The 26,450-nt window shown below is 44.6% G+C and overlaps 1 protein-coding gene across 1 annotated transcript in view; it reads left to right on the top strand.

Annotated features, from left to right (window-relative positions):
* NID2 (nidogen 2) overlaps nucleotides 1-26,450 on the top strand; it is a 67,428-nt gene that overhangs the window by 12,245 nt on the left and 28,733 nt on the right. The window contains exons 4-8 of the mRNA XM_047862470.1: nucleotides 5,380-6,140; nucleotides 16,833-16,982; nucleotides 17,414-17,659; nucleotides 18,814-19,014; nucleotides 21,110-21,340. Coding sequence (XP_047718426.1) covers nucleotides 5,380-6,140; nucleotides 16,833-16,982; nucleotides 17,414-17,659; nucleotides 18,814-19,014; nucleotides 21,110-21,340 — 1,589 coding nt within the window. The remainder of the gene's footprint in view (nucleotides 1-5,379; nucleotides 6,141-16,832; nucleotides 16,983-17,413; nucleotides 17,660-18,813; nucleotides 19,015-21,109; nucleotides 21,341-26,450) is intronic.

The raw sequence follows: 26,450 nt of genomic DNA, 5'->3' as shown, positions 1-26,450 counted from the left end.
TTTGGAGCTACCCAAACTCAAGCGGCCATAAGACCATTAAATAATATCTTGGGGGCTTCCACTGGAGGCATCAGGTCAAAACCAGGAACTAGATTAGACTCTAGGGGGAACAAATTCACCAAAATATAAAAGGCCCTTTATTTTTCCTGCCCTATTGGGTATAGATACCGGAAACAGAACAGTGTTTATGTGTTTGCACAGCCACTGAGGCTTGCTATGGAAAACATTGCTCTTGGAGCCACATAAAAATGTCCAGTAATATAACTGCCCAGACTGAGATTTTTCCAAGTTAATCATTTCACCGGAGGAGATGTTGTGATTTAGTCTTTTAGGCAGATACACGTTAAAAGTTAAATCAAGTATAGTGTAATTTGGGGAAAAGGGAAAACCAAACACATTGGTAGCATTTTAGAGGTCTCGGGGTTTCTGTATGGCTTCATTAACTGAAACCATACTGGTTGGTTTTCCATGAGGTCGCCAGAACTGAGCACATTCCTCAGTGCCATCAGAGGCTTCCTCTGCCAGTGCAATAATACACCCTTGTGCTATGTGTCAGTCCGCATCAACACCATATCTGGGTCGGCACCATTTCATAACTTACTAACTTCAGGGCTTGTAAAAACTATCTTTGCTTTTATTCCTTTCCCTAATACTGGGCTAGAATCCAGGCGGAATACACTGTTTACTTAGCCTTCCTTAACTGTGTCTCCCTTCCATTATGTTATTCCTGGGCACTGCAGTACCTCACACTTTTACATGCCATCCGCTCTACTCAGCTATCAGAGAGCAGGCCCTACAACCAGATCTGGTTACTTAGTGCTGACATGTTTTGAGGGCTTATTAGTTGCCAAACATCGTGTAAAACACTTTCCAGAAGTTGTCTTAGTTAAAACTCACAGGAATCCTGGGAGGTAAGTTCTACCGTCTTCTCAATTTGATAAATGGGCTTAGGGAAGTGAAATTATGACCTCAAAGTAATTAAATGGCAAGGCCAAAATTCAAGCACAAGTCTGGAGTCCCAACTCCTTCTTTTATGCTGAATCCCGCTCTGCTTTCCCAGTCTTCTGACCAACCTTGGGCATCTTTAGGTCTCCATCCAGGCTGCCTTTTAGTTCAGACGTGAGAAAATTTAGCTGCTTGCTTTCTCTCCTCTGGTTTCACCTTCCTCTTCCTCTCTGGAGGCCACAGATTCTCTACTCCTCAGACGTTACCAAGAGTTCACAGTGGGCAAAGCACTTGAAATGCAAAGATGTTTGAGACAGCGGCCCTGCACACTAGCAACCTATACTCTGGTAGACAGACAAATGGGTAGAATTTCAGAGCACTGGAATGAGTGTTGACTCTACTCCTGGTACAGGAGGCGGTGGGGGCCAAAAAGTCTGTAGGAAAAAGCAGTTGCGCTCCCCACCACGGTGATAAAAACCCTTTGGAACTAACACACATGCTTACACATGTGCACACACACATGCACACACACGTGCACACAAAGACTTGCATGTGCATACACACACACACGCAGCACTCCCATTTACCTCCCTCCGTGCCTGCCCTCATTTGTGTCTTTGATGCTTCTTCTGAGTTCCTTGCTGAGAACAGAAGATAGGGGACTAACAGATTTTTCTGAAGTATAGCTCATACTTAATATAAAATATAAAGTACAAACACACGGAATAATGTGAAATAAAAGCACAAATTACCCATTATCACTGCTTCAAGCAATAACCAGTATTAGCAGTCATTCTAACTTAAGAATTATGCAAAAACTTTCTAAAACCAAAATGGTTCTTTTGCAATACATGTAGCATTTTCCCATTTATCAATGTCTTATAGGTATCATTCACTAAGATAATCTGTTCGTCTTATCGTTTTAAGGCTATCGAACATTGCATCATTTTTATACCACACTATGAAGATAAAAACTTACTGATGAATTTGTTTTTTATCTTTCCTTTTAGAAATATCATTGCAGTACACAGCATAACACACATTGCTCAGATTCTTATTTCTGGTAAAGATAACTTCTTAAGAGTGGAATTGCTGAGAAAGGGTAGATACAGTTTTAACGCTTTGATGTACATCAACAAACTGCCGTTCAGAAATGTGCAATTTCTATGCTCACCAATAGTATAGAACTATGATCAACAGCTTCTTGTTAATATTTGTGAATCTGGTAGGTATCAATTGCTATCCTCACTCTAATTTCTTTGATTAGATCCTTACTCTCATTTCTTTGATTACACCTTTTCATAGGTGTAATAGCCATTTATCCATCTTTGTGACTTCTCTGCCCATGCCCTTTGCTATTTTCTACTGGGGTGTGCACGGAGAGCTCTTATAAATAAGAAAAATTACAGCAAGAGTATTAATTCTCTCATATGCTGTGAATATTTTTGCCCAGTTCATCTTTAAAGTTACTCCACATCGAGAAGCTATAGGTTTAGTGTCGTCAAAGATAGTACTCTGTTCCTTTGTTATTCTTAGAAAGGCTTTCCCTACCTCCCCATTGTGGAAATGGTCCTCAGTTTAACCTTCTATTTTACTTTTCCGAATTTAAATTTTCAAAAATACACAGAAAAGTGGAGAAAATAGCTGAATGAATACCCAGAAGCTCATCGGTTAGATTTAGAAGCTGTTGACATTTTGCCATATTATTCATCATTTTTAAAACACTTAAGTATTTTAAGGTAAATCACAAACATCATGCTAATGCTAAATACTAAATACTTCAGTATGCATCCCTAAATAATAAAATTATTTTCCTAGTCAGTGGAATCTTTGTCTTCCTCAAACTTGTCTTATAATTGTGAACTTAAAGGTAATGAATTATCTAATCTATAGTGTATTTGGCATAACTCCTCTTCTGCAAATTTAAATGCGAATGCACACATTTGTGTTTTTTGAAATTATACTCTTCTGTCTCCTGAAAGACAGTAATTACTAAGTACTAATCGTGTGTAGGGCCTCATGCTAGGCATTTTATGTGGTGTTCTTACTTAATCCTCCTAACAGCCCAGGGAGGAAGGCACTGTCATCCCGCTTTGTGGCCCTGTTTTCCTTTGTAGAAAATAAATTAAATTTTCTCTATCTCTGAGCTTTCCAAATGACCTTGGATTTTAGGATAAACTCAAACTGTTTACTTTCCCATCACGCACAACAACAAAAACCAGGATACTGATTTATATTTCATTAGAGAGTTGTTTTATTTAGCGGTTTTCTGCCATAATTTGTATTTTCCTAGTCTTTGAAACTTTTATAGTTTTTCTAACTTCAAGAAGACATTTCATAGCTGCAACACCTCTGATGCAATAATATAAACTAACTATCCTCAGATCCTCAGGATTCTCTCTTCTTACTTAAGCGTTCCTTATTTGCTTGCCGGAAAAACACCAACATGGAATCTTAGAACGTACCAAGCATATATAGCATACTGCACAAGAGATCACAGTTTTGTTTTCTCTGATCCTCTTTCCCTAAAGTAACTATAAGAGCAGCAGCAGAAACAATAACAACAACAACAACAACACACACACACACACACACACACACACACACACAAGATAGAGAGTGGGAGAGGGGAAGGTGGACAGGAGGAGAGGAAGAAAAGGGCAAGGGATGGGCAGACAAGGAGGGAAGGAGACATTCTTAGAATTGTACTGAAGTTATTATTGTTATGGAAATCCATGTGAACATGATGAGTTCCTACCCAAATGAGCAATGATTCTTACAATGATTCGATAAATTTGTTATTCTCTAAATTAAGTCTTATGCCTCACTGACCCCCATAATTTTTTTGATTAGAGTGGGGACTTTGAGCTTGGTATTTTGCACATACACCAGAGGAGTACAGAAACTGGTGCGTTCAAGCTAGCCAGACCCTTGTTTGTTCAAGTTTTTGTTGTTGTTGTTTGTTTTTGTTTTTATTTTTTTTTTAGAAGTCTTTTATGTAGTTCTCTTTAGAATGTATCACTGACTAAAATAATGGATCCTTGGGGCATTGAGAAAACTGAGTGGGGTCCATGTTCTTTTCTAATAAAGAAAACACATGAGCTCTCTGGTTCCAGATGTTTTTGAACACCTCTCACCTATAACCCATGGAATTTTGATTAAACTATTTTCTTTTTTTTTCTTTTTTAAGGTTATTTATTTATTTTGAGAGAGAGAGAGAGTGCATGTGCACATGCGGGGGTGGGGGGACAGGGAGAGAGGGAGAGAGAAAGAATCCTAAGCAGGCTCTGCCCAGTCAGTGCTAAGCCTGATATGGGACTTGATCCCACTAACCGTGAGATCATGACCTGAGCTGAAATCAAGAGTTGCACGCTTAACAGACAGAGTCACTCAGGTGCCCCAAAACTACTTTCTGATATTCCCCTTCACTTTGTTCTGCGTTTGCTCAACATTTTTTACACTTGGGCATGTATGTTTCTTTGAGTGTTTTTACATTGACTCACAATTCTATGTGAGTTAATTTATTGATTAATCCATGTGATTGAACAGTGAAATGTCTGTAACATTCTGAAGACCAGTGATCATTCAGATGCCGATTGACTCTAGTATATTGGTTTTCTGACATAAGGTAGATATTTAGAGCATGGGCTTTGGTGTTAGTGGTGAATTCGTGTCCAAGCTTTGCCAGTTATTAGTTGTATGACCTTAAGAATATTGGTTAGCCTCTCTAAACTATTTTCACCTCTGTAAAATTGGGCATAATGACTGCCCCTACCTTGTAGATTGTACTGAAGAACATTAAGCACTTGGTATATCACTAAATCTCAAAAGTACGTAGTTGTCACTGTTTTAAGTGTTTAACAAAGTTGTATAAGCATACATTTTTCCGAGTGTGTTAAAAGTAGAGGACGTATAAAATATTCCTGCATTCTCTATTTGTTTTCAAATAGCCAGATTTTAGATAAAACGTGAATTTTAGAGATTTTTTTTCTTTTTTAAAACGTTTATTTATTTTTGAGGGAGAGCGGAGGAGGGGCAGGGAGAGAAGGAGAGAGAGAATCTCAAGCAGGTTCTGTACTGTCAGCACAGAGCCTGATGCGGGACTCAAACTCACAAACCGAGAAATCATGCCCTGAGCTGACAGCAAGAGCCAGAGGCCAAATTGACTGAGCCACCCGGGTGCCCCTTAAAGCAGATTTCTAATTTGATGGTCCAGCATTCTGAAAGCTAATGTTGAGTAAGAGGTAGTTTACATCAAAATTCCAGTATAATCCTTTTAGTTAGCACATAAGCCTGGTTTTATTTGGTTTTATACACTGATGAAAACTCTGAATCTGATCTTAACAGTGTTTCAGTTTTAAAATAAATTGCTCACCTTTGTTGGATGGTGGGCGAATGGACACTTTGGTCATGCACTGTTTCCTTTTTATTTAGACAAAGCAACCTGGGGGCTCCTGGAGTGTGGGCTTTTCATATCGGCAGCACCCCCCGACTGGACAATATCAGGCCAGCAACAGTTGGAGGGGACCTTTCCAAAGGCCACTCTGCAGCTCCCCCCGAGCGTTCCTTCGGCCTCCCTGAGGTCCTGGAAAGTGACTACACTGAGGACAATTTGGATTATTATGATGAGAATGAGAATGAGAATGAGGGGGGAGTCGAATACGCTCCGAGTGAACCAGAGGAAGCACTGAATGGCCACAGCAATGTTGATGTTTCCTTCCAATCGAAAGCTGAGTCAAGACCCATGGGGGGTGGAATGTCTCCACCGAATTCTGATCTGGCCTCCCCTCTGCCGCATCTGACCTCTAGTAACTGGCCATTCTACCCTGAAACGGAATCTGCCACCTTGAACCCTCAACCCAATGAGGGGAGACATCCGTGGGGGATGGACACCCCAGATTTAAATGTCCGCGTTGAGTCTTCTGAACAGCCAGGGACCAGAGGCCCAGCTCCATCAGAAATAGAAGGAGAGTCACTGGATCCTTCCCAGGGGACCCTGCCTCCGTATCCTGAAAACAAAAGCATCAACCCCTACACATATGGAGGGGCACCACCATCAGAAGTGGATGTTCCTCCAGCCCTCCCTGAAGGAAAGGTCGTTCTTCTCAACTATCCCTTGCCAGCTCACAGTATACCACTGGGTCAAGGGAGGCAAGTGTTAGGGGTGGAAGACGTCATCACTTCCAACACTGAGGGTAAGTGCGTGAGAAAACCGGGCGCTGAGATTTCATTTTTAAAATGCTGGTTTTGCGCAGAGTTATGATTTTTCCCTCCAGGGAGTTGGTGAAACGTTCAGCAAAATGAAGATTGGAACTGACTTTTAAACCTACGTTTCAGGAGACGGAGTATGTTTCTTCTGCCAAGTAAATCTTGGCAGGCAAAGTCTGTTGGAATCTCTTGACCATTAATAATGTTTTTTTGTTTTTTTTTTAAATGGGCCTCACGAAGTAAGTGGGGAGGAACTAGGTTGTTCGTGCCGGCTGTGCTGTCATAGTGTAATGAAGTGTTTCGGTTTGAAAGTTCAGCAAAGGTGAGGCGCCTGGGTGGCTCAGTCAGTCGGTTGAGCATCCGACTTCAGCTCAGGTCATGATCTCGCAGTTCGTGAGTTCGGGCCCCACGTCAGGCTCGTCGCTGACAGCTCGGAGCCTGGAGCCTGCTTCGGATTCTGTGTCTCCCTCGCTCTCTGCCCCTCCCCCGCTTACCATCTGTCTGTGTGTGTCTCTCTCTCTCACTTTCTGTCTTTCTCAAAAATAAACAAATATTAAAAAAAAAAAAAAGTTCAGCAAAGGTAAAGTGTTCTGAGGCTTCATATACATTATAGTGACGGAGGGGTGAAGGCTTTAGTTTCAAGTGGCTGGTTGTGCTGGCTCAGACGCACATTCCAGATTCTTGCTCTGTTATGGGATAATGCTTGTGCTCCCCTTAGTTAGAGATGCATTGGTGGTGTGTGGGAGGGGAGACCCCTGGGGAAAGAAAGTTGCTAACCACCTGTGCCCTGACATTTCTGGTTCATGGCTGTGCGGCTGCGGTATCCACCTCCCTGCAGTCTTGTCCTCATTTTATGACTCACTGACCAGTGTGAGGGGGCCAGGAAAGAAATGCCAAGAGGAGGCCGTGGTTAATTAATACAGACATGGAGCCATGTTGCCTTCTCTTCCAAATAGAGTCTTGTCACATCAGCTCTTTCTTCCCAGTCAGGGACGTAAACACATGAGTGGGAAACCGAGCACAAATTCATTCCAGTTCCAGGGACTGCTCATCTGACCTCTAATAGGAGGCGAGAGGCCCGAGGTGAAAGCATTCTTCAGGACCTCTGCCCTGCCCCCTGCCCCACCTTTGCTGTTTCCCATTCCTTTTGTAGTAAAAATGTGTTGACCTAGCTAGCAGAGGGCCTTCTGGGTTCTTCTGCTGTGGTAGCGATCTCGAAGGACATGCTCAAAGAAGTGCTTATTTTAGGAGGAAAGAAGCTATTTTGTGACAAAAGTGGCATTGTGTAATGATTAGAGGGAGAACACTGGTGTCAGACTTAGGTTTGAATCCTAGCTGCCTTGCTTGCTTGCGCGCTCACTTGCTGGGTGACCTGCGGCAGCTCATGAAACCCTCAAGCCTCTGATTTCTCCTCAGTTTGCTGAGGGGACTATGTGAGATAACAAAGTTCTCAGTGTCTGCACTACCTGATCCTTAATAAATGGTGGCTGCTTTTACTAATGATGGGAGATTTAAGGCAGTAGGAATGAGGTGGGCGGGGGTTGGCTAGAGGTTAGGCAAGGGGCTTGTTAAGTCACTATGCCTCAATTTGTGCCTAAGGGCCACTTTTCTGTCAAATGGAAGATGTGAATTTTATTGGAAGCCTTTTCAGTGAAAATTCCATAATACTTAAAGCCACGTATCAAAGATTTTTAGGAAAGGGAATTTGGAGGTAAAGATGCAGTCCTAAAACGGTCTTTTCACTTGTGATTTCCTGCCCTGGGAATAGGTTGGAATATTAAGAAGCCGATCTGTGGAAGTGATTGATTGGAGGGTTAAGAAGAAAGGGGCTGCCTAGCCTGCTTTGAGCTGTGAGAGGTTGAGCTTGCTGGAGCAAGGGGAGGAGGCTTAAGGAATATAGAGAACAGAGGCAGCAGCCATAACCCTTCTGGGGCACGAACTATGGTATTTAGCAGCTGCTGGAGGGCGTCTACTCCTGACGTCTTAGAAATGGCAAAATGCATATGAAAAAGCTGATTAGTACACTGAGACATTTAGGAAAAAAAAATATCTAACTAGAAATTTTTGAACTGTGAGGAGAAAAGAAATTGGCAACCTCAGAGAGCACAGATAAAACTTGAGAGCAGAGAGGGCAAATCAGTTCTGATTTTCAGGCTTTAGGAAGACTGTGTGGATTATAGAAACGTGCACTTAGTAGATACTTTTTTTTTTCAAATGGAAACATTGGCACCCCAGAGGTCCATCAAGCAGAAATGGACTTCCTCTGGGATAGCTGGTGGAGGGGGGTAAGCAGTGACTCACACGGCAAGTTGCCTGCAAGTGCCCAGCCGTGAGCCACCTGCCTGGCCGTTTCTACTGACGGAGTGGGGGAGCATGGATTTGGGTGTTGGGTGACCTGAGCTTGAGTCCCAGCTCTACTGTGTGGTTTGGGCTAAGACATATACTCTGGCCCTCGTTTTCCTCAGCTATTAAATGGAGAAAATGTAAACCTTGTGAAGTGGCTGTGAGGATTGGAATTGAGTATGGCAAGCACCATTCCCAGTGCATTTTTAATTTCCCCTTTAAAACTTACAGGTCATCTTGCCGAACCAAAATATTAAGATTTAAAGAACCCCCAAATATCTCTTCCTCTCTTTTCAAATTTTTTTTCCCTTAGAGACTCTTTTTATAGACTTTTCTTCTTGTTGAGAAATCTAGATTCTTTTCAGAACCTGTGTACCTCACTCAACGAATGTCCCCATCACGCTCTGTTGTTTGTTTTTTTTTTTTCATTTGTTTATTTTGAGAGAGGGAGAGGGAGGGGCCCAAAAAGGAGGGAGAGGATCCCAAGCAGGCTCTACATTATCAGCGCAGAGCCTGACACGGGGCTCCAACTCACGAGCCGTGAGATCGTGACCTGAGGTGCCATCAAGTCGGATGCTTAACCGACAGAGTCACCCAGGCGCTCCTCCCCCCCAGTCACACTCCAGTTCTGGCCTCAAATGCATTGTTTGCTTTGTTCTATTTTCAGAGACCACAGAGCCAGCACTATAATGGAAATGCAAGCATCTTCTATCTAAGGTGCCTTGTTTGTGCAGGGAGCTCCAGGAGCTGGTCGACAGAGCAGAGAGTTACCCGAGTGCCTGCCTCACGCCCTGCTCTGACCGAGGCACTAGTGGACTTTTTGGCTGGCATTTGTCACATACCCCCTGGGACTCTAGGTGGGAACTTGCTTTAGTTTGTGCTGTCATGATCAGTCTTCAAAACTGCCCTGTGAAGTGGAGATACTGTCATTCTTCCCATGTTATGGAGGAAGAAGCTGAAGCCTGGAAATACTGAGTGATTTGTCTGAATAAGAGAGAAGGGAGCCACGGAAGGATTGGCACATGCTGTTAAGGTGACACAGTGGAGGGCAGACCCACACGTCCTTGCAGTCTGGGAAGTCTTTGCGAAGGAAGAGGGCCTTGAGCCAGACCATGGCATCAGAGTCTGAGCTTAGAGAGGGAAACTGGGGAAGTGGTCTGGACAGAGGACTCACACGTGAAAATGGAGAGCAAGAGAGTGGATGGGGTGGGGGAGAGAGGTAAGGACTACGGCTGACCAGGACCAGGACTGACTGTGAGGTGGGTAGTGGGCACGACGACTTACAGAGCTCTTAGGTGTTCCTGTACCTGCTGGGGTGGTGCTGTGAGCACCTTCATCTAGCCTCAGTCTGCATGATGAAACCTCAGCCATCCGTACTCCACCATGGGATCCTGGTGTCCGCACTTACATGGCAGTCGAGCCGGGAAAGCCCAGGGTGCCACAGGGATTTCCCTGTGGCTTCTAGTCCAACTCTCCTTTTGGCTTTGGGAAAGGCTGCAGGAATGTGTTACTCACGCAGCTTCCACCCTGGGATGAATCAGAGCAGGCTCTGCCTCCCCCTCTAGCATCTCTCCCAGGGACACGTCCAGGTTGCTCAGGGTCTGTGAGCACGAAGGCTTCCCACACCTGTGGAGACCCCTGCATGGGAGAGCCTGCTGGTGTCATGACAGTGGATGTAAACCACTGCCCATACCGACCCCCACGCCTCGACTCCTAATAACTATGTGCCCAATGGCATCACGTACACACACACACACACACACACACACCAGAAGAAAACAAACTGAAAACTGGAGGGAAAAGTATACCACTGTTTTGTTTTGTTTTAATGTTTATTTTTGAGAGAGAGGCAGAGCGCAAGCGGGAGAGGGGCAGAGAGAGAGGGAGACACAGAACCTGAAGCAGACTCCAGGCCTAACTCATGAGCTGCAAGATCATGACCTGAGCCCAGCCGGACACCCAACTGACTGAGCCACCTAGGTGCCCCTATACCACTGTTTTTCATTACAGAGTTGGATGTGGTTTTTCTTACTAGTCAATCATTCTACAAGGCAGGGAAACTTAGGAAGATCTTTCCTGCAGTGAAAATGTGGGTCCTTTTCTTGAGCAGTAAAAGCTGTTGAAAGTAAAAAAAAAAAAAAAAAAAAAAAAAAAAAAAAAAAAAAAGTCACTCCAGGTGCCAGGGGCAGCCTCCTGCTGGAAGTCCTCCTTCCCCTCTGTGTCCTATCTGCCTGGAGCCAGCCACCTTCCACCTTTCACGTGGCTGGGCCAGAGCCCTTAGGGAAGGAGGGCAGGCCCAAGGCTGAAGACCAGCGCTTACGTGCTGCCCGCAGAATGAAGACTGAAGGACAGATCAAATCTAGAGCAGAGAAGCTTTCCTTTCTTTTTTTTTTAATTTAGGCTTCATGCCCAGCAGGGAGCCTAGTGTGGGGCCTAGCACAAGGCTTGAACTCATGACCCTGAGATCAAGACCTGAGCTGAAATCAAGAGTCAGATGCTTAACCAACAGAGCCACCCAGGCACCCTTATTTTCAATTTTCTTTTTTTTTTTAGAGAAGTTTTCCATTTTTGTGAAGAACTCCCGATGAAGACGAATCTCAGGAACTTTGGCAGGTGCCTTTCCTTCTCTTATGTATCCCCATCCCACTTTTCTTTCCATGAAGGATCTGAGAAGAGTGAAAAAGCCTTAAAGGGGAAAAAGAAATGAGATTTGAAAGTCCTCATGTTAACAAAGCCTTTGTAAACTGAGCACATTCAAACCTGGCTGGCCTCTGCCCTCCTGCTGTGCCGGGCACAAGCCAGCCGACTTGTCTCTAACGTTTTTGACTCTGTGTGACAGGTGCGCCCAGGCAGAGAGTGGGTCCCAGGAGGGTCTGGAAGACAGCCTGTGGGTAAATGCAGGAGAGAAGAAGCCATGGAAGTTGATTTCTCCAAGTGTGGTCTCTAGTCCCCTAACGTCTGATTCATCTGGGGCCCTTGCTTAAAATGCCGATTTCCACACCCTTCCTCCACCTTCTGAGCCAGAATCTGCATTTTTAAACTAGGTCCCCTGGTGATTCCAAAGTAATGGAAAGAACATAGGATTTAGAGCCAGAAGATCATATCACCTCCATGAGCCTCAGTTTCTCATCTGTAAAATGGAAACAATATCTCTTCCCCAGAATAGGAAGAAGTGGATGAAAATACATTCAAAACTCTGATGTAAAGAGGCATATAAATGATCACTGAAGAAGAAAATTGTCACTTGTTTTGGGATACACTCATGGCACATCTCATCCAGCTGGGATTCAGACGTTGATTCTATACTTTCAAGCAGCTCAGCATCTTTGGGTGTATCTGCAATTCTCCTAGAAATTTGAGAAGGCGCATGGGCCAGAAGTCTGGCTTTTCTTGCCTTGGATAGATAGCTGCATGTCGGAGCCTATTTCTAGATCCAGTTCTGCCTCTTCATCAGGGAGGGGATTTAGCCTCTGGGCTGGTGGATCTGGGCCCAAGCTGGCAGTAAGCACTGAGTCCTGCTGCTTACCTGGCCAGGAATCAATAGGAGGGCATTGCCTGAAATCCCGCCACCCCCAGGAGCTGCTGTCAGCTGAAATTCATTAACTATGCTAATGAGCATCCTCGAGCTCAGAAATGGAAAGTTTACAAATGGCCTGAAGGTCATCTTCAGTGGGCACAAGAACCACCTGGGGAGTGGTTCAGGTGATTCTGATGCAGTGGTTCCCCACAATCCATGGGGAAAGCTCTCCTTCTGAGTGGTTGAATGGTGCCCTCTGAGGGTCCTGTCGGAGGGGGAAAGAGCTTCCTCGATGCCTCCCAGCTGTTGCTGGAACGGATCCCTCGCAAACCTGCCCTTCCACAGTCTCTCTGTCTCAGGCGGATCCCTCACAAACCTGCCCTTCCACAGTCTGTCTCAGGCGATGGCAGCTCACCAAGGTGTGAACGTCACCATGGGCTTCTGTCTTTCCTCTCACCTTCTCCCCATTTCTTCTCCCTTTCTGCGCTCCATCCAACCCATCAGCAAACCCCGTCGGCCCCATCTTCAAAACACTCCGTGTTTGTGCCCTTCTCTCCACCAGATCTTCCAGCTGCCAGGGCACACACTCATTGGTTCGTTCCTGAAGTATGGCAGGTCAGATCTTGTCACTCTCCTGCTCAAGATGCCCCAGTGGCTCCCCTTCTCACTCAGACTAAAGCTCATCTCCTTCCTATGGGGGCCCTGTGACAACTGGCCAGTACCTCCCCGGCCTTCTCTCATTGCCCCTGTTCCTCCCACGTGCCCCTTGTGTCCTGCCTGCAGTGCCCCTGCCTCCAGGCCTCTGTCCAGAGGTCACCTTCTCCCAAGGTCCTCCTTGATCCTGATGTTTAAAAGAGCGAAGTCCGCACCCCCACTCCCAGCCCTCTTGACCTTCCCCGACTTAAGATTCTGCACAGCTCGTAACAACCATCTCTGTACTAAGTATTTGAGCTGTTTGTTCAGTGCTGCCTAGAAGAATGTAAGCTTCAGGACGGCGTGTTTGTCTGCTGTATCCTTAATTCCTAGATCAGAGCCAGGCCCATAGTGAGTGCTCACATTATTTGTTGAATTAATAAATGAAAAAAAAGTGCAACAGGCATTTCTTTACCTTTTGCCCGACAAGCTGATATTGTATCCAGTGTGTGCATCTGTGTGCACGCCTGTGTGACGGCAGGCATACCAAGGGATCCTAAGGGGAGCCTGTGTTTGCTCCTTTTGGGAGCGAACTCCACCTCTTTCCCTGTGCAGCTGTCACGAGGCTGGAAGGCTGAGCTTCTATTTGTGGCCCAATAACCTCCATCCTGTGAATGCAGTAGTCTCCAAAAAAACTGCATACAAATATCCCTGAACCAGTTTACCAATAACCCGTCCTAATTATAGTTTGTCTCATAATGGCCTTTCATGGGACCCTACCCATTATTATTATTATTTTTTTTTTTTTAGAAAAATGCAGTCTGGGGGGCGCCTGAGAGGCTCAGTGAGTTAAGCATTCGACTCTTAGTATCTGCTGGGGTCTCGCTTGGGTCATGATCTCAGAGCTGGTGCCCCCTCCCTCTCCCCCACTCGCACTCACAAATCAGCTTAAAAAAAAAAAAAGAAAAATGCAGTCAGTGTGCCAGTCTGGTTAAACTTTTGCACAGTTGCCTTTGTAAGTTGCTGGCTGCATTGCCGAGCACCTCTCCTTTTACCCATAGGAAAGCCATGCCTGCGCCTTGCTTTTTAGTTTAATGAACCTCAGCTCTCCAAATCTCCAGTCCTCCTGCATCCCATCTCTCCCTGTGTGATGACCCACTCTTGTAAGAGGGATTGGGTGCCAGAACAAGTCTTCACCAGAGAAAGAGAGGGAATACAAGACAGACCCGCTTTTTCTTTAATCCGGGAGAACACTGTTTAGGGTTTGGTTTTATTTTTACCCAATTTAACCTGAATATGACCACTCGTTAGACCTGTGTCACATTGCTTTTCTACCTTGGTCCTCTGAAGTACATTCAGGAAAAAATGTGATTTCTGGCAATGGAGGTGTGAGAAGGGGTGTCACCCTGATTTTAGAGAGCATTTCTGTGGTTTGCACAGAGCCACCTGAGCCACAGTCAAGGTTGAGTTCTAGAGTTTGGGGTCCTCCTGCCGTTCCCCCCCACCCTGTGTCCCTCCCACCTTGTTCCAGAGGAGAGTCCTGATGGCAGCCGTGCCCTGAGCACTTGCCAGTGTGCCAATCCCTCCAGGAACTGCTTCTTTACACTTAGCTGTCACCTTTGGAGCCAGAGAAACCCAGGCTGACAAGTTACTTTTTGTTTTACTCAAACTGGGTCCTAACTTCTTAAATCAATGGACGGTGATGACATCGTTTTCTTCACAGCAGCCTCTATAATACCCAATCTAGATTTTGGGGCGGGGTGGGGAGAGGGGAGTTTGGAGGGGGTTGTGAGTTCTATGTCCCTGTCCTAGTAAAAAAAAAAAAAAAAAACCCTGTTCAGGATTATGCCTAAATGTCTATGTTTATCAAACTGGAATTTCTCATCTGTGTCATCAAGGCCCTAAATACCAAGTCTTGAGTCACTGACTGTATTCTCACCATGTTCCCAGATATTTCACTTGAGTCCAGTCACCTGCCCTGCCAACCCTCAGCCTGCTGCTTTCTCAAGAGTCTGTAAGCAGCGGTCAAGTACGGCCCAGAAGTTAATGCTCCTGCCACTGCCTCTGCTCTTACCTGTGCTCTTTCCCACAACACACCGTAATCCCCGTCCGGATCATCCCAGCTCTCCTTCCATCAGGCCTGATTTATAACATGTGCCTCAAATCTTACTTGCTGAAGCCTAGGCTGATCAACCCCAAGCAGCTGATCAGATCCTTAACCCAGCTCTCATGGCCTATGTACTTGGCTTCCACTGTAGTCCAGCTGGGGCCAGACCTCCAGGGTTCAAGTCCTATGGCCCGTGTGACTTCAGGAAATTCACTTTAATCTTTAGCTTGTTTATCTGCAGAGCAGGGATCAAAACAGTCCCTGCTTTTGTGCAAATTGAAGGTGTTAATAAAGTACATAGATGGGGCGCCTGGGTGGCTTGGTTGGTTAAGCGTCCGACTTCGGCTCAGGTCATGATCTCACGGTCCGTGAGTTTGAGCCCTGCGTCGGGCTCTGTGCTGACCGCTCAGAGCCTGGAGCCTGTTTCAGATTCTGTGTCTCCCTCTCTCTCTGCCCCTCCCCTGTTCATGCTCTGTCTCTCTCCGCCTCAAAAACAAATAAACGTTAAAAAAAAAAAATTAAAAAAAAAAGTGCATAGAGTGGTATCTGCCGTAGAGGAATGGCTATTTAAATGGTAACTTTGCTCTCTTTTTACCTGTGGATACAAGTCTCTGCCTGGCTATGTTTACTTACCTGGGGTACATCTCCCCTCCTTCGGTTTCTTTGTTTGCCCTTCTTCCCTGGAGTAGTGTGCACAAGTTAATCTTTCCATTTTTTCCTTACCCTTCAGTTTCCTCCTTCTCAGACCTAGGTCCGGAGCACAGCTGCCACCTAGGTTTGCCTAGGAGTCTTCCTCCGTCTTCCTCCGGAGCTGGCACCCCACAGCGGCAGAGTCCAGCGCTGGAGTTCCGTGCTGTCCCTGCTTGTCAGCGCTCCCTGAGTCTCCACCCAACTCCTAACCCTCCCGCCGCATGTGAAGGCCAGGTGTGCGCAGCCACTTTGCCTCCTGGTGGCCACGCTCGGGCTTAACATCATCCCTGGTGTCTGGAGAGAGCCCTCTCTTCTCTATTAGCTACCCCCCACCAATCACACCCCACTCTCTTGGCCATTTCCTATATGGAAATAGAATCTGCTCCAATTCCTTTGTTTCTCTCTTTTTTTTTTAACGTTCATTTATTTTGAGGGGGCGTGGGGGGAGGGGCCGAGAGGGAGAGAGAGAGAATCCCAAACAGGCTCTGCACTGCCAACGCAGAGCTTGACGTGGGGCTCAAACTCAAACCATGAGATGATAACCTGAGGCGAAACCAAGAGTGGGATGCTTAACCGACTGAGCCACCCAGGTGCCCCTGATGGCCCTCTTTTTTTAATGGGCAGAATAAGTGGAAGATGGAAGGAGCCACTACTGGTCCACTGTGGCTTCCTAGAAGAGCTGTAATCGTGGCCCCCTCTCTCCTACTGCATAGCAATCTCGCTTGTGCCATAGCCACCACCAGAAACCCCACAAAGGCACAGGGCATTTAACAGCTGAATCCTCTCCTTCCCCCTCCCTTCCTCTCCATACATTCTCCTTAGGGGTGGGTGTGTTCTTTAAGGCCCTTCTCTATCAGAAGAAAACCTACCTCTCTGGGCAGATGAGACAAGCTGCAGGGTATTCTCTTTAGGTACAGGATCCCCCAGAAGCAAAGAGTGCTTGGACCTAAGACCACATTTGTTATTTCTCTTTTCAGTCTTCCTCTCTCTCTCCAGGTCGTTACTCTCAGGTTGAGTCACATAAAATTGCTGCTATTTGACCATTTTAGACCCACAAAATGGCAGTTTTGTACAGTTCGGCCTCACGCGTACTTACTGGTTGGCTTTTGTGTTCCGCACTCACCCCACAGTGCTGCGGCCTCCCCGGAGTTCACCAGCTTTGCGGTGAGCCCAGATGGGAGCAGTCCGTGGTACTTCTTGCCAGAAGACAAAGCAAGTTAATTCCCCTGGGTTGAGTGTTGTTCCTGTCTCTTAAACATCAAAAACCCATTTGTTTATTACAAGCTAAACTGATTTTATGGAGCAGATGTGGTGTCCACGATGAAGCTTGGCAGGAACGATGCTGGAATCACTTAGTCCTTGTAATGCGAATTTGTTTTGACTTTCCAGTCTTCACGTATAATGCTGCCGACAAGGAAACCTGCGAACGCAACCACGGACAGTGCTCCCCACACGCCTTCTGCACTGACTACACAACTGGCTTTTGCTGCCACTGCCAGTCCAGGTTTTACGGAAATGGGAAGCACTGTCTGCCAGAAGGTAAGAGATGCTGGCTTGACGGGGCTGGGGGCTGCTCTGTGCAGATTTTTGCCACTTGCTTGTTTCCAGCCGCCGCTGTGACTCTGCTTATGGACCTCGAATCTCCGACTGCCTGAATCAAAGCACCGGCAACTTGCAGGTGCTTGATCGAGAGAAATGAGCGCATTTGGGCTGGTTTCCCAATTTGAGGATTAGCCAGAAATCTTTCCTCCTTTTTGCCAGCTCATTAGAGTCAGAGTGGATGGGAGAGTGAATGGGAGAAAATAAATCGAAGACAGGTCTGTTTTGTACTTAGATGGATAATGGGTTGGTTAGGAATCATGAAAATGGCTAAAAGACGGAGTTTTGGGAATTGTGAGTGGAATTACTTTCTGGGTACCCATCCCCAACCTGGACCGTGGTCACAGTTGACCGGATCTGCTGTCTTTCAGGGGTACCGCATCGAGTCAACGGGAAAGTGAGTGGCCACCTCCGCGTGGGCCACACGCCTGTCCACTTCACTGACGTGGACCTACATGCTTACATCGTGGGCAATGACGGCAGAGCCTACACGGCCATCAGCCACATCCCACAGCCCGCGGCCCAAGCCCTTCTCCCGCTCACGCCAATTGGAGGCCTATTTGGCTGGCTCTTTGCATTAGAAAAACCAGGCTGGGAGAATGGCTTCCGTCTCACAGGTGAGCAGCAGTGCCCTTTGAGGGGGCTGATGGCTCCTGGCCACCATGCTTTGGTTTTTATTCTGTGAAAGAGCATCTGTTTGCTCAGTTTTCTACAGGTGTGTAGCTGAGCCTGGTTTGGTCTCACGAGACTGTTTTCTTCCACATGTTCTCCAAGTCATCCTGAGAAATGGGATGATTCCATTTGGACCATTTATGTCCTTTCACCAGAATTGCTTCAAGCTTGTTTGTTAGGTTGTGTTTACTTGAGTTGTTACACACAGATCTGACAAATAGAGATGCACAAATGGCGATTACAGGGCATCTGGAGAGGAGTTTGCTTTGTGAGTAAACTTCCTCCTCTCCCACCCCCGCGACTCTGACCCATAATGGTACCGACTGGTGATTGCCTCTCACACTCTAACCTGCACACAGATCACCTGTAGCCCTTGTGAAAAGGCAGATTCTGGCTCTGTGGGCCTGGGCTGGGGTCTGTGATTCTGTTTTCCTAGCAAGCTTCCAGGAGACGCAAATGCTGGTCTAAGGACCACCTTAGGTGGTGTAGAGGATCTTTTTTTTTTGGCTCTTTCCTCCCAACCTGAAAAGGCCAGTTTCCTACGGGATTTATCACAGATCAAGTGCTGAGAGAAAAGTTCTTCCCGCACCTCCAGAGCTATCTTGTTTTCCATCAAGGTTTGGAGTTACAAGTAGGTGGAGTATATTCCGTCACATTTGAATTTCAGGTGAACAATGAATTATGTGAATAACTTAGTAAAAGTATGCCCTAAATATTGTAGAAGACGTATTATACTAAAAACATATTATCTGAAATTCAAATTTAACTGGGTGTCCTAAGTTTTTTTGCTTGTTTTTCTACTAAGTCTGGCAACCTCAGAAAGAGAAAGGTCAGGATGTTCCTAGTAGCTTCTTACGGAAAACAAGCTGTTACAAAGAGAAGCAGTGTGAAATGAAGCAGATGAAACCACACTGTTTAGTAGAAACTTGGGGGAACTGATGAAATCGGCAGCTGATGGTACTTAGTCTTGGATATCAGATGGTCTCCGTAGGCGCCGTCTCCAACAGCAGTAGGAATGAGGAAATGCACAGCGGTGATCGTTACTGGCAGACGCAACACCCCTTCTTAGCTCCGTGCTGAAGTCTTTCTTCCTCTCCAGGTGCCACCTTTACCCATGACATGGAAGTTATTTTCTATCCGGGGGAAGAGAGGGTTCGCATCACTCAAACTGCCGAGGGACTTGACCCAGAGAACTATCTGAGCATTAAGACCAACATTCAAGGCCAGGTGCCTTACATCCCAGCAAATTTCACAGCCCACATAGCGCCCTACAAGGAGCTTTACCACTACACGGACTCAGGTATGTGTAACCCGTTTTGACATCTATAGAATGGGGAGAGTGCATATCTCCCAAGATAGTTGTGAGGATGATGAGTTTTTTTTTTTTAATTTTTTTTTTTAACATTTATTTATTTTTGAGACTGAGAGAGACAGAGCATGAGCAGAGGAGGGTCAGAGAGAGAGGGAGACAGAGAATCTAAAGCAGGCTCCAGGCTCTGAGCTGTCAGCCCAGAGCCTGATGCGGGGCTTGAACTCACGGACCGTGAGGTCATGACCTGAGCCAAAGTCGGACGCCCAACCGCCTGAGCCACCCAGGTGCCCGAGGATGATGAGTTTTTATGTGGGATGTCCTTAGAATGGTGTGTGGTACATAAAAGGAGCTCAATATCATTTTAGTGCTCTTACTAAATATGTAGTATAAGTGTTGGCTGCTACACAAATGAATACTAACATTCCTATCCCAGTACTTTCAAATAATAATGGAATCGATGGTAACCTTGTTTCTGGGGGTGGGTTAGGGTTGTATAATTATATACCGTTTTTAACCACCTGTGCTCTCTGGGCCACGGAAAAATATTGACTATTGGAATTTTTACTTGTCCTGTAACATTGTTTCAGCCCGTTTTAAAATGAGGTGTTACACAGTGTTGTACAACTAATGCTAGGTTTGGAGTCAGAGGATAGGAATTCACATCATGGACTTGTAGTTTAAACTAGCTGAGGGCTACTGCTAGGAATTTACCCAAGGGATACAGGAGTACTGATGCACAGGGGCACTTGTACCCCAATGTTTATAGCAGCACTCTCAACAATAGCCAAATTATGGAAAGAGCCTAAATGTCCATCAACTGATGAATGGATAAAGAAATTGTGGTTTATACACACAATGGAATACTATGTTGCAATGAGAAAGAATGAAATCTGGCCCTTTGTAGCAACATGGATGGGACTGGAGAGTGTGATGCTAAGTGAAATAAGCCATACAGAGACAGATACCATATGTTTTCACTCTTATGTGGATCCTGAGAAACTTAACAGAAACCCATGCGGGAGGGGAAGAAAAAAATAAAAGAGGTTAGAGTAGGAGAGAGCCAAAGCATAAGAGACTCTTAAAAACTGAGAACAAACTGAGGGTTAATGGGGGGGGTGGGAGGAAGGGGAGGGTGGATGATGAGTATTGAGGAGGGCACCTTTTTGGATGAGCACTGGGTGTTGTATGGAAACCAATTTGACAATAAACTTCATATATTGAAAAAAAAAATAAACTAGCTGAGGGCTAAGGTCACTTGCCACCTGAGGGCCTATTTTCTCATCTTGAGAATGAGCAGAAGAACGCCTTTTCTCTCTACCTTCCGTGGTTGTTATGTGTAAATTGTGCTGAGTTCTGTAAAACCACCTGAATGCAAGACGCTGGTGTAGTCACAGCAGTCGTCCTGCGGCACAGCAGTTTGCTTCGAGCCGTGCCTTTCCTGCTTCTGTGTTGTGAGTGTTGGAAGCTGGGCAGAGGGTGAACAGAGGAGAATGGGCAGGAGAAACCCAGATCGTGCACAGAACAGCTGATGGCCAGAACACTGGTGTGGGCTTCCAACTCCACATTCAGATTGAAAGAACGTCCCTTCCCTTTGTCCAGAGCCCTTCGGACTTAAGTTGGAAGCTGTCACCTCTGTGCAATCTTGAACATGAAAACTTGGGGTAGAGAGTCGGGCTGCCTCGTGTCTCAGTTCCAGCTCTATCACATACACAAGGCTGGTATGTGATAGGCTACCTCTTCACCTCTGCAAGGCCCCCTGCCGGTGATCGCAGAGGCCACCCTGCCGGGGTGAGGTACTAACAAGGCAGTGCTTGTAGAGCACCTGGCGTGGCTGGCACATCGTGGCAGAATTTATTCTTTGCTAATAATGATGGCAGTGATTGTCCCTCCTCCTCTGCACGTTGGCTTTGCGTCTACTCACATTCCTGGAATTGTCGGGCAGGTTTTCCGTATTAAATCAGGAACTTCCCGAGGGAACACCCTCCAGGAATTAGATGAAAAACTGTACAGAAAAATCTACCCCACATGAAAATCTCTGGTATCTTCAAAATTGACCGGTTTGGCTCAATAATGTCTGTTGCAGCTGTGACGTCCACCAGTTCCAGAGACTACTCACTCATCCTCGGTGGCATCAACCAAACACTGTCCTACCGCATCTACCAGAACATCACTTACCAGGCGTGCAGGCACGCCCCCAGACACCGGGCCACCCCCAAAACCCGGCAGCTGAATGTGGACCGGGTCTTTGCCTTGTACACTGATGGGGAAGGAGTACTTAGATTTGCTGTGACCAATCAGCTTGGCCCAGTTGAAGGTATGTTTCCTTCTGTTGTTTTGGCAAAAAATCACATCCAGCTTTTAAAAATTCCTTTTTGGGTAGCCTCAGAATGATTCACGGAGGTTACTAAGGGTTACTGAGTACCAGGCTCTGTGTTAGGGGCTGGGCGTAAGGATGCGTAAAGCGGGGGCTTGTCTTTGAGGTGGAGACAGAGGTAGAAATGGAACTTGTAGAACAGCGTTCCTACCAAACTAAGGAATAGAACACAATATGTGAGGCTGCTTGGGGTGCCAAGCACACACCCCATGTGTGTGCCAGTCTCTGCTGGGGAGACATCTGTGAACAAGGTGAGGCCAAGTTAGGAGGGGGACTGATGCTGACAGGTATTTATAATACTGATAAGAGCATGGCACTATGAGCCTAGTCTGGAAGTGTAGGGAAGAGGTACCCAAAAAGGGACATTTTAGCTAGAACTCAAAGGGTGAGCTGGATTTCACCAAATCAAATCAAATCAAATCAAATCAAGGTAAGACAAAGAGCCAGTGCCTGGAAGAACAAAAAGAGAGGAAAAACACAAGTTGAATCGTACCCCATGAGGAAAGCCTGGATGCTTTCACTCTGAAGATGTCTGTTCCTATCACTTCTGCTCAGCACTGCATCAGAAGTTTTAGCCGGGGCAATTAGGCAAGAAAATAAAAGGCATGCAGACTGGAAAGGAAGAAGTAAAATGATCTCTGTTCTCCTATGATGTGATCTTAATATGTAGAAAGTCTAATTCGTTAAACTGTTAGAACTAACGTGTTCAGCAAAGTCGAAGGATATAATTTTTGTATATCAGTCTTCTATTTCTGTATAGTAACAATGAGCAAACTGAAAAGGAAACTTTAAAAACAATTCTGTTCCCAAAATATTTAGGAATAAAAAAAATTTTTTTAAGTGTAACACTTCTACATTGAAACCTATAAAGCAGTTTTGAAAAAAAAAATTAAGACCTAAATAAATAGAAAATTAGACCTAATGGCATCTTTATGACTCAGAAGACTTATTAGCATAGCAGTGCTTCCTAGCATAGATTCAACACAATCCTATCAGCTATCAGCTGGTCTTTCTGCAAAAACTGAGAAGCTGATTCTACAATTGATGGAAATTTAAGGATCCCAGAATAGCCAAAACAAAATCGAAAAAGAACGGTTGGAGGATTTCCACTTTAATCAGGACCATGTAGTCCTGGCACAAGGATGGGTATAAAGATCAGTGGAATAGAAGTGAGAGTCCAGAAATAAACACTCACATCTACAATCAATTGATTTTGACAAGGTTGCCAAAACAATTCATTGAGGAGAGAGAGTAGTTTTTTTAACAAGTGGTTCTGGGAAAATTGGGATATTTGCATGCTAAAAATGATTATGGACCCCTGTCTTCCATCATACACAAAAATTAACCAAAAATGGGTCATAGACCTTCATGTAATTTAGCTACACTTTAGAAAAAATAAAGGGGCAAATTTTTATGACTCTGAATTTGGCAATAGCTGCCGCTTTTTTTTAATGTTTATTTTTGAGAGCAGGGAGGGGCAGAGAGAGAGAGAGGGGGACAGAGGATCCAAAGCAGGCTCCACACTGACAGCAGAGCCTGATGTGGGGTTCGAACTCACAAAGTGTGAGATCATGACCTGAGCTGAAGTTGGACATCCAACCAACTGAGCCACCCAGGCACCCCAGCAATAGCTTCTTTATATATGATACTGAAAGCGTAGGCAATCAAAAAATTGGGTGTCATCAAAATTAAAAACTTGTGGGGCGCCTGGGTGGCGCAGTCGGTTAAGCGTCCGACTTCAGCCAGGTCACGATCTCGCGGTCCGGGAGTTCGAGCCCCGCGTCGGGCTCTGGGCTGATGGCTCAGAGCCTGGAGCCTGTTTCCGATTCTGTGTCTCCCTCTCTCTCTGCCCCTCCCCCGTTCATGCTCTGTCTCTCTCTGTCCCAAAAATAAATAAACGTTGAAAAAAAAAATTTAAAAAAAAAAAAAAAAAAAAAAAATTAAAAACTTGTGCTTCAGAGATTATTACCAACAAAGTGAACATACAACCCACAGAAAGGTATAAAATGTTTGAAAATCATATATTTAATAAGAGGCTTATATCTAGAATATATGAAGAACTCTCGCAAACACAGTAAAAAGAAACAATATAAAAAATTTGTATAGAACATTTCTCAGAAGATACACAAACTACCCAGTAGGCACATGAAAAGATGCTCAATATCATTAGTCATCAGGAAAATGCAAATACAGTCAAAGCCATAATGATACTACTTTACATGCATGTGGATCGCTGTATTAAACATAACAAGTGTTGGTGAAGTTGTGGAAAAATTGAAACCCTCCTACACTGCTAGTGGGAATGTAAAATGGTACTTTGGGAAACAGTCCAGTAGTTTTTCAAAGTTAAAGTTACCACTTGAGCAATTGTCTTTTTTTTGTAATTTTTTTTTGACGTTTATTCATTTTTGAGAAACAGAGTGCAAGTGGGGGGTGGGGCAGAGAGAGAAGGAGACACAGAATCCGAAGCAGTCTCCAGTCTCTGAACTGTCAGCACAGAGCCCGATGGGGGGCTTGAACCCACAAACCACGAGATCACAACCTAAGCCGAAGTCAGACGCTCTACTGACTGAGCCACCCAGGTGCCCCACCACTTGAGCAATTATACTCGTAGCTCTATAACCAAGAGAAAAGAAAACTTATGTCCCCATAAAAACTTGTACATGAATATTCATAGAAACATTATTCGGAATAGCCAAAAGGTAGAAAAAGCCCAGATGTCCATCGATTGAGGAGTGGATTTTTAAAATGTCCTAATGCATACAATGGAATATGATCAAGACATAAAAAGGAATGAAGTACTGACACATGTTACAATATGAATGAATTTTGAAAACAAGCTGACTTGTGAAGGTAACTAGTCACAAAGGGCAACCTGTTTGATTCTATTTATATGAAATATCCCCAAGAGGCAAATCTGCGAAGAGAGTGGATCAGTGGTTGCCTAGGGCTGGGGCATAAGAGGATAGGGAGTGGATGGCCAGAGTACAAGTGTCTTTTGCGGGTGGGTGTTAAAATGTGTTAAACTTGATTGTGGTGATGGTTGCATAACTGTAAATATACTAAAAAAATCTGTGTTCTTTAGATGCATGAATTATATGGTATGTGAGTTATGTCTTCACTGAAAAAAAAATAGCAGTGGGGTAAAAATAAAAAAACAAAAAAATACCCAAAAAAACTAAACAAAAAAAAAGCCATGTTTCTCAAACTTGAGTTGGAATTAACCACACCTGTGAAGCTTGGTAAACATGCAGATAAGAATGTTCTAGGCTTACTAAGGCACTAAAGGGCATGAGGAACCTTAAGTACATATTGCTAAGTGAAAGCCTGAAAAGGCTACATCTGTGTGATTCCAACTACAGTTGACCCTTGAACAACACAGGTTTGAACTGGGTAGTTTACTTATATGTGGCTTTTTTTTTTATACAGTACTGTAAATGTATTTTCTCTTATGATTTTCTTTTTTTTAACTTTTATTTAAATTCTAGTTAACATACAGTGCAATATTGGTTTCAGGAGTAGAATTCAGTGATTCATCACTTACATACAACCCCCAGTGCTCATCACAGGTGCCCTCCTTAATCTCTGTCATCCCTTTAGCTCATCTCCCACCCACCCCCCTCCATTGACCCTCAATTTGTTCTCTATCGTTAAGAGTTTCCTATGGTTTGTTTCCCTCTTTTTTTCTCCCCTTCCCATATGCTCATCTGTTTTGTTGTTGTTGTTGTTGTTAAATTCCACATGTGAGTGAAATCGTATGGTATTTATCTTTTTCTGACTGACTTATTTCACTTAGCATAATATACTTTAGCTCCACAGTGGGGTGCATGTACCCCTTCAGATCTGTATTTTTGTATCCCTTGGGTAAATTCCTAGTAGTGGAATTGCAGTGTCATAGGGTAGTTCTATTTTAGCTTTTTAAGGACTGTCCATACTGTTCTGTAGAGTGGCTGCACCAGTGTGCATTCACACCGGCAATGAAGAGGGTTCCCCTTTCTCTGCATCCTTGCCAACACCTGTTGTTTCTTGTGTTCATTTTAGCCATTCTGACAGGTGTATCTCATTTTTTTTTGACTTTCATTTCCCAGGTGATGGGTGATGTTGAGCATCTTTTCATGTGTCTGTTAGCCATCTGATTGTCTTCTTTGGAAAAGTGTCTATCCATGTCTTCTGCCCATTTCTTAGCTGGGTTATTAGTTTTTTTGGGTATTGAGTTGGGTAAGTTCTTTATAGATTTTGGATACTAACCCTTTGTCAGGTATGTCATTAGCAAATATTTTCTCCCCATTCCATAGGCTGCATTTTAGTTTTGTTGATTGTTTCCTTCACTCTGAAGAAGCATTTTATCTTGATGAAGTTCCATAGTTCATATTTGCTTTTGTTTCCCTGCCTCCAGAAACGTGTCTAGTAAGAAGTTGCTCTGGCCAAGGTCAAAGAGGTTGCTGCCTGTGTTCTTTTCTAGGATTTTGATGGTTTCCTGTCTCACATTTAGGCCTTTCATCCATGTTGAATTTATTTTTGTGTATGGTATAAGAAAGTGGTCTAATTTCATTCTTCATGTTGCCATCCAGTTTTCCCAACACCATTTGTTGAAGAGACTGTCTTTTTTCCATTGGATACTCTTTCTTGCTTTGTTGAAGATTAGTTGACCATATAGTTCCATGTCCATTTCTGGGTTTTCTGTTCTGTTCCATTGACCTATGTGTCTGTTTTTGTGCCAGTATCATACTGTCTTGATGACTACAGCTTTGTAAAGTAGCTTGAAATCCAGGTTTGTGATGCGTCCAGCATTTTTTTTCTTTTTTAGGATTGCTTTGGCTATCTGGGGTCTTTCGTGGTTCCATGCAAATTTTAGGATTGTTTCTTCTAGCTCTGTAAAATATGCTATTAGTATTTTTATAAGGATTGCATTAAATGTGTGGGTTGCTTTGGGTAGTATAGACATTTTAACAATGTTTGTGCTTCCAGTCCATGAGCATGGAATGTTTTTCCATTGCTTTGTGTACTCTTCAGTTTCTTTCATAAGTGTTCTATAGTTTTTGGAGATCTT

The sequence above is a fragment of the Prionailurus viverrinus genome, chromosome B3, assembly GCF_022837055.1.
Source record: "Prionailurus viverrinus isolate Anna chromosome B3, UM_Priviv_1.0, whole genome shotgun sequence".
Lineage (NCBI taxonomy): Eukaryota > Metazoa > Chordata > Mammalia > Carnivora > Felidae > Prionailurus > Prionailurus viverrinus.
Note: the sequence above shows the minus strand (reverse complement) of the source record. Positions and strands in the feature narration are given on the sequence as shown.